We start from the raw sequence: 20,607 nt of genomic DNA on the forward strand, positions 1-20,607 counted from the left end.
AGCACACTGTGGGTGCTAATGAATATTCATGAGTGAATGGAAATCCCCTTTGCTCACACTGGGCAGGCTCCTCCTCCAAAGGCCTCTAGGCTTTTTAATTTGTCTTCCCACAGTCAGCTCTGGAGCCCAGACTTCCTCTAGGGCTTCTTACCTTTCCACCCACAAGGTCTTTCCCAGGCCCCATCCTTCTTCCCAGCTGCACTGGCTCTCAGTGAGGTCTGCTCTGTGCTAGACATGGACCCCAGAGTCCAAGTGAAACCCGGTCCCTGCCCTTGGGGAGCTCTCAGAGCTCCAGACCTGGGAAGGACCAGAAAGACACATAGGTCAGTCAGGTTTGCTGAGTAATGCCTGAGGGCAGCCAGGGAAGCTTCCAGGATAGGGTCACTGCTCAGAGTTTTGGAAGCCCATGGGAATTAATGAAGCAGTGGGAGAGGAGTGGGGGTCAAATAGGGAGGACCCTTTGAGCCGATTTTTCTGTACAGCCTCTCTCCACTGCCTTTCTGGATCCCTCCTGCCTTAGCCCTGCTGCCCCTCTGACTCCTGCACTCCAGGGGCCTTCCTGCCTCAAGTCCTGTGCCCTGTGTCCCTCAGGCTGGGGTATGCCCTTTGGTCATCACAGGGCCACTCTCTTTATCCAGGTCTCCACTCTGGGCTCTTCCTACTCACCCTTTGGCCCCAGGACCCACCATCCCCTCACAAAGTTTAATTCACAGTCTCAACACTGCAACAAGAGTGGTCATGGTGAAGCCTGAGAGGCTGGTCTGGTGTGGTTCTGTGGGGATACCTCAGGCTGGTGACCTCCAACCTTTAGAGGTCTGAACCCACCCAGGGAATATTGCCAGGACCATGGCTTGATCTTGAGCATCTGTGGAGTCAGGGAGGCATTAGGGGTGTTAGTACTGGACCATGTCCAGGTGTAACACAGGGCAGACCCTTGCTCCAGGGGCTTTGCTGCACCTCACGTGCCACACTCTTCTCTCTCCTCAGAAACCCCAGGACTTTGATTTCGCCCAGCAGAAACTGACCGACAAGAACCTGGGGTTCCAGATGCTACAGAAGATGGGCTGGAAGGAGGGCCACGGCCTGGGCTCCTGTGGGAAGGGCATCAGGGAGCCTGTCAGTGTGTACGCAGTGGGCGCTGGGGGCCAGGGGTGGGGATGGGCAACCGTGCCTGGGGAGATGAGGCTTTCTGTGGGATTCTGGTCCTAAGTCCTTTGACCTGCAGCCTGATCCTTGGTTTCCTTCATGTCGAACATGGCTTATAGCAGATCATTTACATATGCAGGTGTTCATACAGCTCCTTGCTGCACTTGCATAGACTTGGTCCCTGGCATTTGGCCACATTCATTATTATCATAAAAGCTTGAGTGGTAATGCTGGGTAGTTACGCTAAGAGCCACTTCCCTTTTCCAGGAGCCCACATGCAGACTAGCCAGGGTAGAGCACGGCCCAGAGTTTATTAAGCCCCATTAGCAGCCAGCAAGCATTTCAGTTAAAATTGAGCTTAGCACCTGCTGGGGAGGCTTTCTGCCGTAATCAGGGGCTGGTTCTGAGCACACTTCTCAGAAAGTTCGCATGCCTGCACGGGTGAGTATCCCTTGTTCCCCACTGTGAATTGTGTCTCTATTTTCCCCTTCCCTTGCTGTCACTGTTGTGTGTCCCTCATACCTCTGTCCCACTCAGAGGACTCAGGCTGTTTTCCATCTCCTGGTGGCCGGGCTCTGGGCTCAGGTGTGGCTAACTCTCCATTTTGCTCCTTAGGGGAACTGCCTCGGAAGGGGAGGGGTTGGGTGCCGACGGGCAGGAGCACAAAGAAGACACGTTTGATGTGTTCCGTCAGAGGATGATGCAGATGTACAGACACAAACGGGCCAACAAATAGGTACGTATGTGAGCTAGTGTGGGGGGCATTCTGCCTAAGCTGATGTTCTGGTACACAGAGAAGCTTCCTCCAGAAAAGTTAGTGTGCCCCACTCCTCAAAACCCAAACATCAAGATATCACTCCCCCCAAAAGATCATAAAATTTTGTGAGGGAAACAAAAGGAGTGTTTGGATGTGGATGTGTCCCACCTCTCACCTTCCAGGCTGAAGGAACGAGCCCAATGCTCGCCAAGCGCCACTGCACGCAGCCCATGGTGCGGCCTCTGCACTGGGCTCCCAGGTGCGACTGTACGTGGCCATCTTGTGGAAACAAGCCACCATGGGAGTGGCCTGCTGTCTTACGAGTGTAAGGGTGACCTGGAAGCTGGTGCTGCAGAGGACGCCACTCTGCCTCATCCCTTTCTGAGGGTCTTCAAATCCTTTTCCTTCTGAGGGGCCTTTGGCCTATAAATATCCTATCTTTCTCCTATCTTTCTCCTCTCCTCTCAGTTTTGAACAAAATCGTTCTCTCCCTGAATAGATGAAAACCATTGGTGAGAAAGATAAGGCTTGAAGCAGCAATTACTCTTAAAACGCCACCTCTGTCCCGGATCTGCCCTGGAACCAGTGCCCAAGTAGGTTTGGTGTGTACACGAAAAACAAACATCTCTGCAGTTTCTGGTGCGGAGGTTCCACCCGCTGGCTTTTCTTTTTCTTAAAAAAAGAACGCACCATTTCCAATCTGCTTTTGCCTTTCACCCTCTTCCAAATGCTTTTGGCAGCAAGTCTTCTCCAAGTCTCCCCTGGTTCCGCTCAGAAGGTGGGGCTGCCCTTGAAAGCACCAGCACCCTTTAAGTGCTCAGGAACCAGCTCCTGTCGGTTTTTCTGTCCTGGGACACATTGCTCTCTAAAAGTGATCTGCTTGCAAACTTGATACCGAAACAGTCACAGATCATATCTTCTCCAATTTAAATAGGGAATATAAATCAGTAATAATGAGGTCTGTGCTTTGGTACCACAGCTGTCGGTTGGAGTGCTGAAGCTCTTTAAACAAGTGGAGGTACTGGATTCGATGAACGTGTTATTTATGGAGTCTCATCTCTTAAATGCATCCCAAGAGACTTGACGAAATTTCAGCAATGTATTCAGCAGCTGTATTCAGGGGGGAGTAATCATTACACCGATGAAACTTTCCCCAAATTTACGTGTCTCTTAGAATCCACAAAGCAAACTAGTTTTTTTTTCTTAAACCACATATGGAGTCTCTCCTACAAAGGGGTGGGAGGTGTAAACTCTTCAAGACTCTTCAGTTTTTGCATGTGTGGCAGTGTAAAGAATTGTTTTATTAGGGCCTTTGTACAGAGCAGAAAGGATCCTCTTGGGGTGGGCTGTGCAGCTGTTTGCTATTTCAAGGCGTATGATTGCCGCCCCTTCCAGCTTCTCGCACTCTGCCTCTTGCAACTACATGCGAAATTCTCAGGCTGTGGGAATCTCTCAGCCCTTCCTCACAAAGCAGCAGTGTTGAAGTTTTAAATACATGCTAAAATCTGGAAAACAGGATCCTGCTGATACTATAAGCTTGGGGGACACAGCAGTGAGTTACCCTGTCAGCCACTTGTATTGGCTGTTATGAAATCCTTGCTTTCTCAAAGCCCGAGACCTCCTGGGTTGTAGTCCCAGGCTTCTCTGGATCTGTCTTGTCTGTCTGGCCCACTCTCACCAGCACAGCGTCACGGGCCTGTGCCAGCATCTCACGTGCCCGCCTGATGTTGCCCTTCTTCATGCCACGGGTAGTCCCCAGGGCCCTGCTTGCTTCTGGTCACTTTTGTTGCTTTGGCAACTGGCAGATCTTTATGGCCACGGACATGCTGGAGGTTCTTCAGCAGAGTTGAAATAGCCTGCAGGGGTGGTGTGGTTTTGGGGAACCACAGCTATGGGGTTTTTTTCTAATCTTTCCAACAGCCTTCCATGTTGGCTGGGGATCAGGTAAAGGGATAGAACTCTGAGAACAGGGCCTTGATCCCGCATGGCCTTTCACAGAGCACCCTTTGGTGCTGAGTGAGGTGTGCACCCCCCAGCATGGGTCCTGGCTCTTTTTTCAAGCATCATATTCGCTTTGTCCTAGTATACTCATTCTTGGCTTTCCTCTGCTTTTATTTATAAGTAAAATACTTTAGGAATTCCCGGGGTTTGAGTCCTGTTCCCACAGCCTCCTGCCACTCCTCCTCCTGGGGGTGTCCTGCTTTGAGCTGACACTGTGAGCCTTTGGCAGTCGTCAAAGGGAGCACCTACTTCTTGAGCCTGGAAAGTCCTGTAAGCACTCAGGTGGCGCTTCTGTGGAGTTGGCATTGAGGCAGTGAAGGTGTTGCGTGGGCCGGGGAGGAGCGTGGTGGTGCGTCCCTGTGCCAGCTGTCGGCTGGGGACCAGCGTGCTGGCCCTCTGTGCCTGCCCTTGCCCTCTCCAGCAGAGGCCACTCTGCGGAGAGCACGTGTGAGAGCAAGTGCGATGTGCAGTTGCATAGCCTTGTCAAAGTCACAGTGTCTTTTCTGTCATTCTAGTTCCAGGGTCTCTTCCATGAGGACGACAGGCATCCGGAAAGTGCTAACTCACCACTTTGGGTGCTTACTGTCTCTGCCTTGTTTCCATCACTGGAAATCATATAGAGAAATTTAGCGTTTTTGGTCCTTGGTAAAACCTAGAAGACGTTTGTGATGTTACAAAATGGAAGCTTTGGGTTTTGTTTCTTTTTTTTTAATCTAAGAAGTTGTGGATGTTGTTAATCATTTAGCAGTTGAAATAAATGTAGAGGAAACCTAATTTTCCATGGTCTCCGTTGATGTGTTTTTAAATCAGACTGGTTGGGGAACACATAGTAGATGTTGTAGGGCCTACGTGGAGCCAGATCGTAAACACTCCTGCCTCCCAGGCATGCCCTCTGCCTGCGGGGGCCTTTCTGACTGGCTTGCTGCAGCTGGGGGGCCTGGTAAGTCACTGGGGAAGCCTAGAGAGTGCCAGAAAGCAGGTGGTGATCAGGGCCAAACATAGTGGGTGGGTCCGCTCTGTTTTCTGTAGAGAGGGGGGTTTATTGCTGGGTACAGAAATCTGCCCTTGAGAGGGTGTCGGGACATGGGAGCTTTACCTGAGCTGCCCACAATTCACCTGCCCACCTCAAGGCCTTCCCTGATCTCAGGGTCGGGGTTACAGCTGCCAGAGTTAGACCAAGGCCCACCTGGGCTTCCCCCTGAGTTAGGAGCTGGCCTGTGGGACATCTTCAAAGCTCCCTGCTGTTCCCATATTCTGCCCAGCCTGTGTATGATTCCTCCATCAGCAGCCCCTTGGCCCTTCTGGTGAGGAGGGAGGGTAAAGAGCACATAGGTGGGCAAGCCTGGCACCTACAGGACCTGCAGGGACCTCCACCTGAACACAGTGTAATGGGCAGGAGCCTGGGATATGGTTGTGCCCGGGGTAGCAGGGAGCCCAGGAAGGGTTTGGGGGGGCCTTTGTCAGCAAGAAAGGGAGGGAAGGAGGAGACAGGGCCCCTTAGGAAGCTGGTGTCAGACCCCTGAACCTCTCCTCTCACTGTGTCCCAGAGGACACTCAGGAGTGATGAGGACCCATATGATCATGATGGGAGCTCTTGTCATCCAAGAACCTCCCACACATTTGCTGTCATCTTCACCAGAGCCCTGGAGGTTGGTGTCTGACCATGAGCTTTAGTGCCGCTCCCTGAGAAAGTTGCTCAGAACCTATAAGGACCCCACCCATTCTCCTCCTCCCTCTTGGGAGACCCCCTTCCCAGCTCTCCTTTATCACTGTGCAGGGCTGGGGAAGGTCACTTAGACAAAGGCACACAGAATGAGGTTCTCCAGCCCAGGACACTGTTCAGGCTTTGACCTCCGGCAGGTCTCTCCACCTCAGGCCTCAGTTTCCCCTCTGCGATTTGGGAAGGATTTCTTCCTCTGCTACCTTGTCATTTAGGGCTAACTGGAACCTGAACATACCATTCTCAGCCTGGAGGGCCCCTCGCCTCCACGTCCTCCCCCCACAGCCTCTCCTCTCCCTGGAAGCCTTCTGGACCAGGACCGTGAGAGGCAGAGGGTGCTGCCAGAGGAGCTCCAGTCGCCAGTGTTAAAGCAGGCCTTTGCTATGCCTGCACACGGACCTACATAACATGCACACGTAATACATGCAAACGTGCCCATTCAAGCAACATGAGTACATTTTCTTTTGTAAAAGATTTTTGAAAATGCAAGACCCAGATACACGCGGAACAAAGCATAGAGGTTTCCCCTCTTTCCCACTCCCATGTAAAAATAACAAAAAATAAATTTATAATTTAAGGCTTACCATGCATGCCGCCTAGAGACTTGCTTCCTCGTTGTCTCAACAGTCTTTCCACATGAGTTTGATTTCAAGTACTGTTTGTGAATAAGTAATGCCTGGCTAAAGTCAGGAGGTACAGAAGTGTGTTCTGTGGGAAGATAATTTTCCACGACCCACAGCACTCAGGTATCAGGTTCCTATGTGTAGATTATTTTATTTTCTTTATTTATTTTTGGCCACGCAGCATGTGGGCTCTTAGTTTCCCAGGGATCAAACCTGTGCCCCCTGCAGTGGAAGCATGGAGCCTTAGCCACTGGACCACCGGGTAAGTCCCTAGATGATTTTATATATGGGCATATTTTAGATACAGACCTTCTTAAAAATGAAAATTATACTTCACATTCTGTTTTGCCTTTTGCTTTTTTCCACTTAACTTTCCAAAAAACATTTATGTATAACAATGTCTTGGACTGTCATTTATCTCACAAGTTCCCCATCCATAGCCATATGGGTTATCCTGAAACTTTGGCCCCAGTTAGAACACCTTTGTGGATAAAGCCCTTCAAATGGCATTTCTGGGGTCTCCCCACCTCACTGCCTCCCTCCAGTGTCCCTGTGTCATCCGACTTTGGGGGCAACCCTGGGGGTTCCCCTGTTTCCCCAGCCATGCCTGCCTCGCCAGGGCGTAGTGGAGCTGTGGACCCTGGGAAGCGCTCCACTGCAAACCAGAGCCTGCAGCCCTGACCCCTCCGGACCATGTCCTTGCACTATATTCAGGACACAGGTCCAGCTGCCACCCCTCTCTTCTACCCCCAGATCCCTCTAACCCCGTCACCCCCTCCCTCCAATTTTGACCATCCTGGAGCCAGCACAGCTGCAGCAGGTGACCTTGATTTCCCAGGAGGCCCATCGGCCTGGGCAGGGGACCCTGCCTCTCCAGGCCTTGACTTCCCCCTCTATCCAGTAATTGGCCAACACCCACCCAAGGGGCATCATGAGGGCTGGATATGCACCAGCTGGGAGTTGCGGGGAGGGGAAGGGGAGCCTGCCACAGCAGGTCGTGGGACAATGTGCCTGGTTTCCTCCAGTGAAAGGTACAGCCGATTTGCAGGGTAATCCAGGACCACTCCTAGAGAGGGTTTAGAGGGACTGGTTTTGTTACTGATCCTTCCATATCCTGTCCTCTTGGGCCTCAGTTTCCCCACCTGTGAAGTAGGCATTGTCCTTGAAGATCCGTAACCCCCTTCACTGTGTGCCCTTCTCACCCCTCCCTGGCCAGCCCGAGGGTGGGGTCACACCCCCAAACTGCCCCCCTCCCACTGAGGAGGGGCTGAGGCCTAGGGTCTAGCCCCTAGGACAGGGGTAACTTGTCAAAATCCAATGTGTTTGGGGCATAAAAAGTCGGAGGGGAGGAGCAGTGGTGACAGTTATTGTTGGGGCTGGAGGCAAACTCCTGCCCGGCTACATGACTGCCAGCTGTCCTGTCCTATTGTACAGATGGGGAAACTGAGACGCAGAAAGGGGAAGAGCCCGGTCTCAGGCTGCACAATGAGTTCTCCAAAGTCTCAGTGCCTGCTTGAGCCTCAGTTTCCCCATCTGGGTAGGGCTGGCACTGTGCTGCAGCAGGCAGCAAACTTTTTTTTTTTTTTTTTCGGTACATGGGCTTCTCACTGCTGCGGCCTCTCCCATTGCGCAGCACAGGCTCCGGACGTGCAGGCCCAGCGGCCATGGCTCACGGGCTTAGCTGCTCCGCGGCATGTGGGATCTTCCCGGACCGGGGCACGAACCTGCGTCCCCTGCATTGGCAGGTGGACCCCCAACCACTGCGCCACCAGGGAAGCCCAGGCAGCAAACTTTTGAGCCTGTTGTTGGGAGTTACGGTTGAGGCCTGGGGCCAAGTATTGGCTCCTACTCCTGGATGTCAAGTGTTAGGGAAACTCCTAAGCTGTGCAGCTGGCCATCAGTGGGGGTGGCTCTCCAACCTGCCCCCAGGCTCCACTATGCCTGCCAGACCTCCATTCAACCTTCAAGGCCCACTTCCCATGTCTCCTCCTCCAGGCAGCCCGCCCTGCTCTCCCTGACAGAGGCCCTGCTGCCCCTCTGGCTTCCCCAGGTCTGTCCCTTACACCCCTGTCTTGGGGCGTCCAAGTCTGGCCCTGTCTCACCTGGGTTGAGAGCTCCTTCACCTGGGCCTTCTTGTCTTTAAACCCCCAGCATTGAATGAGTGTTTCATGAAAGGACAATGAACAAGTGTTGTTTTTTTTTTTTTTTTTTTTGCGATACACGGGCCTCTCACCGCTGTGGCCTCTCCCGTTGCGGAGCACAGGCTCCGGACACGCAGGCTCAGCGGACATGGCTCACGGGTCCAGCTGCTCCGCGGCATGTGGGATCCTCCCGGACCAGGGCACAAACCCGTGTCCCCTGCATCAGCAGGCGGACTCTCAACCACTGCGCCACCAGGGAAGCCTGAACAAGTGTATTTTGTACAGTGTCTGAAGGGAACCCGCTTTGGGGTGGGACAGGCAGACCCAAGTCAAGTCCTAGACCGGGGGCACGACAGTGGGTGACCTTTAGCAAGCCCCATGACCTCTGGGACTCCATCTCCTTCATCCATAACATCGGATGATGATGTTTGAGCTCGGGGAGTCCAAAATGTACCATTAATTGAAAAGCCACTTTTCTCCAGTATTTACATTGCCGTTTTTTTGTTTGAATTTTTGGCCGTGCTGCACGGCTTGTGGGATCTTAGTTCCCCACCCAGAGATCGAACCCAGGTCTGTGGTGGTGAAAGTGCTGAGTCCTAACCACTGGACTGACAGGGAATTCCCATACATCGCTGTTTTAATACACTGTATTGAACTATATGGAAATAGAGATACAAACTCAAAATATATACCTGCACCATGCACCGTCACAGACAAAATCTGGAAAACTCCACACCCACCTATCAACAGGGGTTCCTTGGGAAGTGGGCTGAGCTGCGGGTGGAATTTTTCCTGTTTACCTCATACATTTCTGTGTGGTTTGAAATCTTTGCTTGCATGATTTTAGAGTGACGAAAATTCATTGTCTATGAAAACGTGGATGATAAACTGAGCCTTGGGTTTGCTTTGAGAATCAAAGGAGATCACAGGTGTCAACTTCGCAGCCTGTAGCTCAGACTGTATACTGTGACAAATCTTCTGATAGACAGTGGTCTCTCTGGACTCTAATCTTCACGTCCAGCAGAAACTGGCCCATTTCCCAGTGGAGAAACTGAGGTCTGGGAGCCTGACTGCAGACTCACACTAAATACGAGGATTTCCAGTTGATCTCATCTGTTTTTTTGTTTTTTTGTGGTTCGTGGGCCTCTCACTGTTGTGGCCTCTCCCGTTGCGGAGCACAGGCTCCGGACGCGCAGGCTCAGCGGCCATGGCTCACGGGCCCAGCCCCTCCGCGGCACGTGGGATCTTCCCGGACCGGGGCACGAACCCATGTCCCCTGCATCGGCAGGCGGACTCTCAGCCACTGCGCCACCAGGGAAGCCCTCTCATCTGGTTTTGAAGCTCCCCATATATACACACGTGTGTGCATATACATGCATACGTACACACATACAAAGACACATGTGTGCACGTGCAGGCTCAAAAACACATGTATATATACAGACACAGATGCGCGCACACACGTGCACACACACACATGCATGCATACGCACCATTCCTATTTCCCACCAAGCCCATGCTCACCGCCCTGAGAACTTTGACACTGAGGAATTGCAGCTCCACGATGAATCTGACACCAGCTGCTTGCTTCAGGACCCAAGGAGGGGGACCTCATGAGCTGAGCTTTTCTTTGCTTGATATTTCTCCAGAGATTCCTCTGTTTGGACTTGTGGGAGCACCACCTCCCAGTTCCTGGAATTCCTGATCCAGGTGTGAGATTTGAGGTTTCAGCTTCAGGATTTCAGTGTCCACATCTTGATCATTTGCTTTGCCCAGAGGCAGCTCAGAGCAAAGCAGAACTTGAGGGTTTGAGTCTTCAGTCCAAATATGTCCTCCCTGTGCTGTGTCACCTGGGGTGAGTGATCCACCTATCTGAGCCTTATTTTCCTCATTTACAAAATGGGAGAATGGTAGTATCTGATGCCAGGCTTCTGCGAATCAGCACCAGCATGCTTCGACGCTCACAAACGTTCACTGCACTGTTTCCATCGTTCTGTGACACTGGGAGTCTGTCATTGAGGTTTCCTGTTGGCCTGCTCCTCCTAAAAATAAAGTCCCAAGTTCGTGATGTGATGGGAGGACCACACGGGTGATCTTACAATATTCACTCCACCCCTTGGAACCTCAGTTTCCTCATTTGTAGAATGAGGAGATTAGGTACCTGAGAAGGGGCGTCTTTGCTGACCACATGCCCAGACAAATGTTAGAATTGCTAATGCCCAGTGGTTGCCTGTATTGGCAGGGACAGCACCTCCCTCCTTGCTGGCTGCCATGAGGATCACCCCAATTTTTTTGTTTCTTATTGATGTAAAGTTCACATAACATAAAATTCACCATTTTAAAGTGAACAATTCAGTGACATTTAATACATTCACAGCGTTGTTCAAGGACCATCTCTATCTAGTTCCAGAACACACCCATCACCCCAAAAGGAAACCCAACGCTCATTAGCCGTCACTCCCCAGTCCCCCCTCCCCCAGCCCTAATAATGTCTACTCTGCTTTCTGTCTCTGTGGATTTGCCTGTTCTGGACATTTCATAAAAATTGAAATTTCATATACTATGTGGACTTCTGTGTCTGGTTCCTTTCACTCAGCATGATGTTTTCACGGTTCATCCATGTTGTAGCATGTGTCAGTGCTTCATTGCTTTTTATGGCTGAGTAATATTTCATTGTGCGGCTAGACCATATTTTCCTCATCCATTCATCTGTCAATGGACATTTGGATTGTTTACTCCTTTTGGCGATTGTGAATAGTGCTGCTGAAAACACTCGTGTATAATTTCTGGCTTGAATACCTGCTTTCAATTCTTTGGGGTCTATACATAAAAGAGTGGAATTACGGGATCCTATAGCAACTCTACGTTTAATCTTTTGAGGAACTACCAAGCTGTTTTCCTCGGGGTTGCTCCATATTCCAGCCTTTTTTGCCAACTGATCTGGGCATCTTTAAAAGCCATGATCCTCTCCCTCATGGGGCAAACCCACTGAGGTCAACCCAGGGCATGACTCTCGATGTCCACAGATATGAGGCGGAATCCTGGGAACAAAGCAAATAGAGGGAAGGTAGGGAGAAGTTAAGGGGTCTTTGGATATAAAATATGATGACGTTTTTCACAGAACAGACCCTGGAGGACAAAATCCAAAGCGTGATGTGATTTTTGTAGGATCCAAAAGGATGAAATTGCAAAGTGTGATGTGATTTTTGTAGAAAATATATAAAATGTAGACAGATTCCCCCACGCAGAGAGTGAGAGGGGTCTGCTCCAAACTGTCTGAGTCACGGGGAGTGTTGGGGGGGGCGAGGGAGAAGCTCTTCCCATCCCTTCCCCAGCCATGCGCCTGCGCACACCAAGAGTGCATGCTTATGCAGTTTGAAAAGAAAACCCATTGAAGAACATTCAAAGGAAGTAAAAATGATGAAGCATGTGCTGGCGGCAATTGTCGGTCTTTGTTTCAGAGGCAGCTGTGTTCTTAGGAGAAAAAAGCACCAGATGTGAATCTAGACAGTCTCTTCCTGTGTCAAATGGGTGACTAAACATTGCTTCCTCCAGGACCGCTGTTTGTAGGCTGCCATGAAAGTCCCTCCAGCATCTCCATGACAGTCTCTCAGTAGCCTCTGTCCATCTATCTGTTGGTTCACTCATTCACTCACTCATTCATTCACTCACTCATTCATTCGCTCACTCATTCATTCACTACATATTTGATAAACACCTAACTGCTCCTTCTGGGTGGAACTTTCTTTCAAGATCTAAAAGCAGTATGCAATTATTGGGTGGGCCAAAAATTCATGTTTTTTCCATAAGATGGCTCTAGTAGCACTTAGTTGTCTTTAACTTCATTCAAAACAATTTTGTTAGATTGTGTGTGACAGCTGTCATATCGGCATGCATTTTAAAAAAAGACACCAAAATGTGTGTAGCCATTTTAATATTGAAGATGGAAGAAAAAAAGCAGCATTTTCGGCATATTATGCTTTATTATTTCAAGAAAGGTAAAAATGCAGCTGAGGGCTTCCCTCAGGTGGTGCAGTGGTTGAGGGTCCGCCTGCCGATGCAGGGGACACGGGTTCGTGCCCTGGTCCCGGAGGATCCCACATGCCGCGGAGCGGCTAGGCCCGTGAGCCATGGCCGCTGAGCCTGCGCATCCGGAGCCTGTGCTCTGCAACGGGAGAGGCCACAACAGTGAGAGGCCTGCGTACAGCAAAAAAAAAAAAAAAAAAAAGCAACTGAAACACACAAAAAGATTTGTGCAGTGTATGGAAAAGGTGCTGTTGACTGATCAGATGTGTCAGAAGTGGTTTGCGAAGTTTCGTGCCGGAGATTTCTCGCTGGATGATGCTCCACGGTCGGGTAGACTGGTTGAAATTGATAGCGATCGAATCGAAACAATAATTGAGAACAATCAATGTTATACTACACGGGAGATAGCCAACATACTCAAAATACCCAAATCAAGTGATGAAAATCATTTGCACCAGCTTGGTTATGTGACTTGCTTTGATGTTTGGGTTCCACATAAGTGAAAAAAACCTTCTGACCATATTTCCGCATGCAATCCTCTACTGAAAGGTAATGAAAACGTTCTGTTTTTAAAACAAATTGTAATGGGCGATGAAAAATGGATACTGTATAACAATGTGGAACAGAAGAGATCGTGGGGCAAGCAAAATGAACCACCACCAACCACACCAAAGGCCAGTCTTCATCCAAAGAAGGTGATGTTGCATATATGGTGGGATTGGAAGGGAGTTCTCTATTATGAGCTCTTTCCAGAAAACCAAACAATTAATTCCAACAAGTACTGCTCCCAATTAGACCAACTGATGAATCTGGTCTAATTGGATGCATTTGATGAAAAGCGTCCAGAATTAGTCAACGGAAAACACATAATCTGGGACTTGCCTGGTGGTCCAGTGGTAAAGAATCCACCCTACAATGCAGGGGATGCAGGTTTGGTCCCTGGTCAGGGAACTAAGATCCCACATGCCACAGGGCAACTAAGTCCACGTGCCACAACTACTGAGCTCACGTACCACAACTACAGAGCTCGCATGCCTCAACTAGAGCCCGCGTGCTGCAAACTACAGAGCCCACATGCCCTGGAGCCCGCGCATCACAACTAGAGAGAAGCCCTCACACCACAGCGAAGATCCCGCGTGCCGCAACTAAGACCCAACACGGCCAAAAATAAATAAAAAATAAATCTTTAAAACAACAAAAAAGAAAACACATAATCTTCCACCAGGGGGCTTCCCTGGTGGCACAGTGGTTGTGAGTCCGCCTGTCAGTGCGGGGGACGCGGGTTTGAGCCCTGGTCCGGGAGGATCCCACATGCTGTGGAGCAACTGGGCCCGTGTGCCGCGGCCGCTGAGCCTGCGCTCTGGAGCCTGCGCTCTGGAGCCCGCGCGCCACAGCTGCTGAGGCCCACGCGCCTGGATCCCGTGCTCTGCAGCGGGGGAGGCCACCACAATGAGAAGCCCACGCACAGCAGCGAAGACCCAACACAGCCAAAAATAAAAATAAAGAAAGAATTTTAAAAAAAAATCTTCCAGCAGGATAACGCAAGACCACATGTTTCTTTGATGACCAGGCAAAAACTGTTACAGCTTGGCTGGGAAGTTCTGATTCATCCACTGTATTCACCAGACATTGTACATTCGGATTTCCATTTATTTCGGTCTTTACAAAATTCTATTAATGAAAAAAATTTCATTTTCCTAGAAGACTGTAAAAGGCACCTGGAACAGTTCTTTGCTCAAAAAGATAAAAAGTTTTGGGAAGATGGAATTATGAAGTTACCTGAAAAATGGCAGAAGGTAGTGGAACAAAACGGTGAATATGTTGCTCAATAAAGTTATTGGTGAAAATGAAAAATGTGTCTTTTGTTTTTACTTAAAAAACCAAAGCGGGACTTCCCTCGTGGCTCAGTGGATAAGAATCCGCCTGCCAATGCAGGGGACACAGGTTTGATCCCTGGTCTGGGAAGATGCCACATGCCGTGGAGCAACAAAGCCCATGCGCCACAACTACTGAGTCTGTACTCTAGAGCCCGTGGACCACAACTACTGAGCCCACGTGCCACAACTACTGATGGCTGCGTGCCCTAGAGCCCATGCTCCGCAACAAGAGAAGCCATCGCGATGAGAAGCCCACACATCACAACAAAGAGTAGCCCCCGTTCGCCACTAGAGAAACCCCGCGCAAAGCAATGAAGACCGAACACAGCCAACAAACAAACAAACAAAAAAACCGAAGGCACTTTTTGGCGCACCCAATACAAACGGCAGTCAGTGATTTGAAGGAAACATCCAAGGTACAAAGAAAGGCCCATAATGGAGCCTCGTCTGGGAGATAACATTTCACTGGAGAACTGAAGGATGAATACGGGCATGCCAGGCAGAAGGAGTGCAAAAGCCCTGAGGTGCAAATGATCTCAGCTGTGGGAAGAGGAGTGCGATGAAGAGAGGAGGGAGGGAGACAAGGGTGAGGGGTTTCTGGGGTGGGAGACAAGTATAGATTTTGTCCTAAAGCAATGGGGAATCACGGAAGGCTTCAGAGCACAGAAGGGGCATGGCCCAATTTATGCTTTTTAAAAATTGTGGTAAAAGTTACATAACATAGTTACCATTTTAAAGTGTTTAATGCCATGGCAGTTAGCACATTCCCAATGTTGTATAACCATCACCTCTATGTAGTTCCAGAATACTTTCATCATCCCAAAAGGAAACCCTGTCCCCGTTAGCAGTCGCTCCCCATTCCCTGTCCCCCAGCCCCTGGCAACCACCAGTCTGCTTTCTGTCTCTATGGATTTGCCCGTTCTGGACATTTCATATACATGGGATCATACAACATGTGGCCTTTTACATCTGACTTCTCCAATGTATAGTTTTAAAAGAGCAACTTAGAAGGACAAGAATGCAAATAGGCAACGCGCTGCTCCATCCACACTCCTCCATCCCACTCCCTGTTTAACAACAGGCACCTGTGTGATTGCCTGTGATTGCCAGGGGCTCCCCTGGGCTGCTGGAGCACCCGTTGCCTGCATGACCAACAGAAGGCCAGAAGTGCCTTGAGTTGACATCCCCCAGGGCAGCCCTGATCAATAGCATAAGGTGTTTCCAGATGTCCCAGCAGGATAGAGCCAAAGTCACCCTCCAGGGACTCTGCTGGATGCACGCCCCTCACCACTGAATCCCAGTCTCTGCTCTCTCCCCTTTTCTGAGCCTCAGTTTCCTCCTCTGTAAAGTGGGTCATAGGGAGGGAGCATATTGCACTCAGTGAACAGTCAAAAGTCACACTGGGTTTACAAAAAGTAAGATCCACATTAAGAGTGCAAGGAAAGGACTTTTCTGAGTGTTGATGGCGTCCACTTTGGGAGAGGTGTCAGGCTCAGGAGTCAAGACCCAGCAGGGAAGGTGTCAGGTGGTTGGGAGCAGCTGGAGGCACAGCAGAGGCTCAGCATGTGGCTGCCAGCCTAGCCCTGGGAGGTCAGCCTCTGAAGGCTGCATTCGTTCTCCCAGGAAAATCACAATTCTCTCTTTCCCCTCAGCCCCTCCCCAGCCCCCTTCTCCGCCCTAGTTTATTATTTACCCATTCAGGGCCACGATTTATTTTTGGACGAGGACGTCGCCCCTCCTCACTCTCGTGGCCACCCGCCAGAGCCCCGCGCTGGCCACGCTGGGAAAAGGAAGGCCAGAGAGAATCCAGCCTAGCTGAGAGAAGGTGGGTCCTCGGGGGAGGGTCTTGGTCACGCCTGGCTCTTGATCTTTTGTTTATCCTCATAGACAGCAACTAGGGGTGCGGGCGGCCGAATTTTCGGATTGCTCCACATTCCTGGTGAACGAAGAGACTGACATGCCAGTTTACAGCACTGTGTTTGCTGTAGACATAAACAACGTCACTTCGAAATTGACATGGGTGAGCCAGGCATGGTTTGGGGTGGGTTGTGAAGTGTCCAAATATACACTCCTTTAATTCATGCAGACAAATAAGGATGCATTCATTTTCATTTTTAAAATTATGTTTATTTTATTTTGTTTATTAAATTTTACAAAGTTGAATTCACCCTTAGTCCCCAACTTCAACTTGGCAAACTCCTATTCATCCGTCAAAACCCAATACACAGACTCCTTCCTCCATCCTTCACATGTCCACACAAATGCTACATCTTTCTCCTCTCTGTGCTGTAAGAAAGGAATCCTCCAGTACTATGGTCACCTGTTTATGACTCTGTGTCCCTCTCTGGACTCTGTTCTAGCACCCAGCACAGTGCCTGGCATATAGTGGGTGCTCAGTAAATGTGGAGGTTTGGGGGAACATTTTTAAAAACAGCTTTATTGAGATATAATCCACATATCATTCAATTCGTCCATTTAAAATATATAGTTCAATGGTTCTGGATATTCACAGATGTGTGCAGCCGCCACCAAGATCGATTTTAGAACACTTTCACCACCCCCAAAATAAACCCTGTGCCCATTTCAGTCACTGCCACTCCTCCTCCCCCCAACCCCTGGCAACCACTAATCTACTTTCTTTTTTTTTTTTAGCTTTTTCTGTGTGTGTGGTTTGAGAGATGGAAATTATTTATTTATTTGTTTGTTTATTTATTTATTGGCTGTGTTGGGTCTTTGTTGCTTTGCATGGGCTTTCTCTAGTTGTGGCGAGTGGGGGCTACTCTTCGTTGCGGTGCGCGGGCTTCTCATTGTGGTGGCTTCTCTTGTGGCTGAGCACGGGCTCTAGGCACGTGAGCTTCAGTAGTTGTGGCATGAGGGCTCAGTAGCTGTGACTCGCAGGCTCTAGAGCGCAGGCTCAGTAGTTGTGGCGCACAGACTTAGTTGCTCCGCGGTATGTGGGATCTTCCCAGACCAGGAATCAAACCCATGTTCCCTGCATTGGCAGGCGGATTCTTAACCACTGTGCCACCAGGGAAGTCCCACTAACCTACTTTCTGTCTCTATGGATTTGCTTGTTCTGGACATTTCATATAAATAGGATCATATAAATGGGATCATACTACATGTGGGCTTTTGTGTCTGGCTTCTCTCACTTAGCATGTCTTCAAGGTTCCTCCATATCGTAGCATGTATCAGTGCTTCATGCTTTTTGATGGCTGAATAATATTCCATCGTGTTGTTAGACCATATTTTGTTTGTCCATTCTTCTGTTGATGGACACTTGACTTGTTTCCACATTTTGCCTACTGTGAATAGTGCTGCTGTGAACATGTACGTGGATGTATGTTTTCACGTCTCTTGGGTATGTCCTGAGGACTCACAGTAAATGTTCATGGTTATATTGAACCCTGTTAAACTGCAAAGAGTCACCTGGGTTGGGTAAATGAATGCTCCAACCTCACAGGCTTTGAAATCAGGAATGTGGGCTGGAATCTGCCCCCACTGGCTCATCTGTGAAGGGGACCACAGAGACTTCTGGATTCCTCGGATTGCCTTGTAAGGACCTCAGGGCCCCGTGAGTAGAAAATGCCCTTTCATCGTCAGCTGGTGTAATCACTTCCTCTCTCCTGGGTCTCTCCAAAATGAAATTTTTGTTCTTTGAGGCCAACTGGTCCACCCCTCAGGGCTTTTGGGACCAAAGACAGCCCTGTGCATGGGACTGGAAACACCTAGATCTGTGATCTGGATCAGACCTTGGGGTTTTGGTGGGGGCTGATCTAGAGGCACCCTACCCTGGGTTTATTTTGATTGAGGGTGGTAGGCTGGGTCAGCACGTTGGGGGTAGCCTGTGCCCAGGACTGTGAAACCTGAGGCCTCGAATGCATGTCCTTGGCCAGCAGGTGTCTTGGGTGGCATCTGAGGCTGAGGGCCTGGCCTGTGTCCAGTCAGGAAAGGCCGAGGTAGGCTGTTTTTGCCTCTGAACACTCTCACTTTGTCAAGGAAATCTCATCTCTAAAAAACAAGCCCTGGGGCTTCCCTGGTGATGCAGTGGTTAAGAATCCGCCTGCTGGGGCTTCCCTGGTGGCGCAGTGGTTGAGAGTCCGCCTGCCGATGCAGGGGACATGGGTTCGTGCCCCGGTCCGGGAAGATCCCACATGCCGCAGAGTGGCTGGGCCCGTGAGCCATGGCTGCTGAGCCTGCGCGTCCGGAGCCTGTGCTCCGCAACGGGAGAGGCCACAACAGTGAGAGGCCCGCATAACGCAAAACAAAAAACAAACAAACAAAAAAGAATCCGCCTGCTAATGCAGGAGACACAGGTTCGAGCCCTGGTCCATCCCACATGCCACGGAGCAACTAAGCTCGTGTGCCACAACTACTGAGCCTGCGCTCTAGAGCTTGCGTGCCACAACTACTGAGCCTGCATGCCACAACTACTGAAGCTCGTGCTCCTAGAGCCTGTGCTCTGCAACAGGAGAAGCCACCGCAGTGAGAAGCCCGCTCACCGCAATGAAGAGTAGCCCCCACTCGCCGCAACTAGAGAAAGCCCATGTGCAGGAACGAAGACCCAACGCAGCCAAAAATAAATACACAAAATAAGTAAAATTTTTTTAAAAAGAAAGAAAAAAAAGAAATGTCACTGAGCTGTGCATTACTGTGCCAAAATTTCACAGCCGCCTCTCAAGGAATGAGAGGGCAGGGGCATTTGAGAGTCCTTGATATCCATCGCCATCTGGCCTTCCCTCCAGAAGTCCCCAGTGATCAATGTCACAGGGTTCCTGCATGCTGATTTCCCTTCAAATCTTCCACTTCTTTTATTTTTTGGCTGCACTACACGGCTTGTAGGGTCTTAGTTCCCTGACCAGTCACTGAACCCGGGTCCTTCGCAGTGAAAGTGCGAAGTCCTAACCATTGGACCGCCAAGGAGTTCCCCAAACCTTCCACTTCTGACTACAAAATTACTAGCTGCCAGTGCTCTGAACTGAACCCAAAATGAATGAATATTCTGAACTTCTCCTGAAAGAGAAGGGAGTTCCAGGAAGCTGAGGCCACTATGTTCCTGTCCACATCATTTGTTTACAAATATTATGTTGCCACACTGTGCATGGCCCCACACCAAGTGATGTGTGGACTCACGAAACCTCAATCCTCAAGATCCCCCCAGTCTGGGGAGCAAAGGCAAACACAGATTCCTCCAGTTCCATGGGGTCAGGGCTGGGTTGGAGGGAGGAATTGGAGCTGGAGGACCCTAGAACAGGGAGCTGGGCCCTGCCGGGGGGTTTAAAGAAGACTTCCTGGAGGAGGGGGCAATGACGCTGGGTGTTGAAGTATGAATAGGAGTTCAGTGGATGGGGAAGAGATGGCAGTGACCCTGACAGAGGGAATTTGCAAGAGCATGAGTCCGAGGACATTGAGCGAACATGGGGAACTGTGAGCAGGTGGGCACACGGAGGCAGGGGGGACATTGCTTAAGGATCCCCATCTGTAGAGTGACCTCAGAGGGAAGCAGCTCCTGCAGAAGCAGTGGACAGTCTTCCTCAAGGTCAGCCTCATATGCTCCATCCCGAGACTAGCTTCCACGTCAACATCCTGCAAGACTAAAGACTAGAGAGAAACTTTCTCTTACAGGAAACTTACACCACAGTGTAAGTGGGCATCATCTCTGTGCCTCTGGGAGCAATAATAGGACATCCACTGCATGCTAACTCCTCATGGCCGGAGGCAAAAACAGCAGCTCAGGACGGTTCAGGGCTTTGGATTCGAACACTCGGCCGCAGGCCTGGGCCAGACGGGGCCATCTCTTCCTTGAGTCACTTCATTTCATCTTCACGCCCAACACTTGGGAGGAGAGAGTCTGATCTCCATTTATTGAACCTCCAAGAGAGGATTTCTGCTTGAGGGTTCATAGTGCTGGTGTCTCCAAGGAAATGCAGAGCCTGAGACCCACACCTGCACCCATCTCCCCCTACCCCGAGTTCAAAATGGCAGGAGGCTGAGGCCCACTTTCAAGGCCAGTCCCTTCCAGAGGGAGCACCTGGAGTCACCCCAGGGTTTTACATGATCATTTTCCCCTAATTATAAAAATGTTAAGCAATTTCCTGATGGAGAACCAAAGAAACAGGAAAGAAAACAAACAAACAAAAAAAGACACAACCTGTCCCACAGTCGCTCAGCTCAGAGATAATCTCCCCTGGCATTTCATGTACTGCCTCCCAGCATTTAAAAAATGGCCTTATTATATTTTATTATCCAAGTAATGCGACTCTCCTGGAGAATAAGCAACCGACAAGATAAGGAGAAAGAAAACATAAGCAGAAAT

The 20,607-nt window shown here is 50.1% G+C and overlaps 1 protein-coding gene across 3 annotated transcripts in view; it reads left to right on the forward strand.

The window, feature by feature from the left end:
• Positions 1 to 4,726, forward strand: part of SUGP2 (SURP and G-patch domain containing 2) — a gene marked incomplete at its 5' end in the record, with an annotated part of 29,450 nt that extends 24,724 nt beyond the window's left edge. The window contains 3 exons of one of the 3 annotated variants that reach the window (XM_082835694.1): positions 988 to 1,124; positions 1,762 to 1,882; positions 4,420 to 4,726. In XM_082835694.1, coding sequence (XP_082691820.1) covers positions 988 to 1,124; positions 1,762 to 1,882 — 258 coding nt within the window. In that variant the 3' untranslated portion in view covers positions 4,420 to 4,726. Of the gene's footprint in view, positions 1 to 987; positions 1,125 to 1,761; positions 2,210 to 2,402; positions 2,442 to 4,419 lie in introns of those variants that run through there. The other 2 variants (XM_082835693.1, XM_082835692.1) reach the window with 2 other exon arrangements.
• Between the last annotated feature and the right edge of the window lie 15,881 nt (positions 4,727 to 20,607).

This window comes from Leucopleurus acutus (genome assembly GCF_964270905.1).
Source record: "Leucopleurus acutus genome assembly, chromosome: 3".
NCBI lineage: Eukaryota > Metazoa > Chordata > Mammalia > Artiodactyla > Delphinidae > Leucopleurus > Leucopleurus acutus.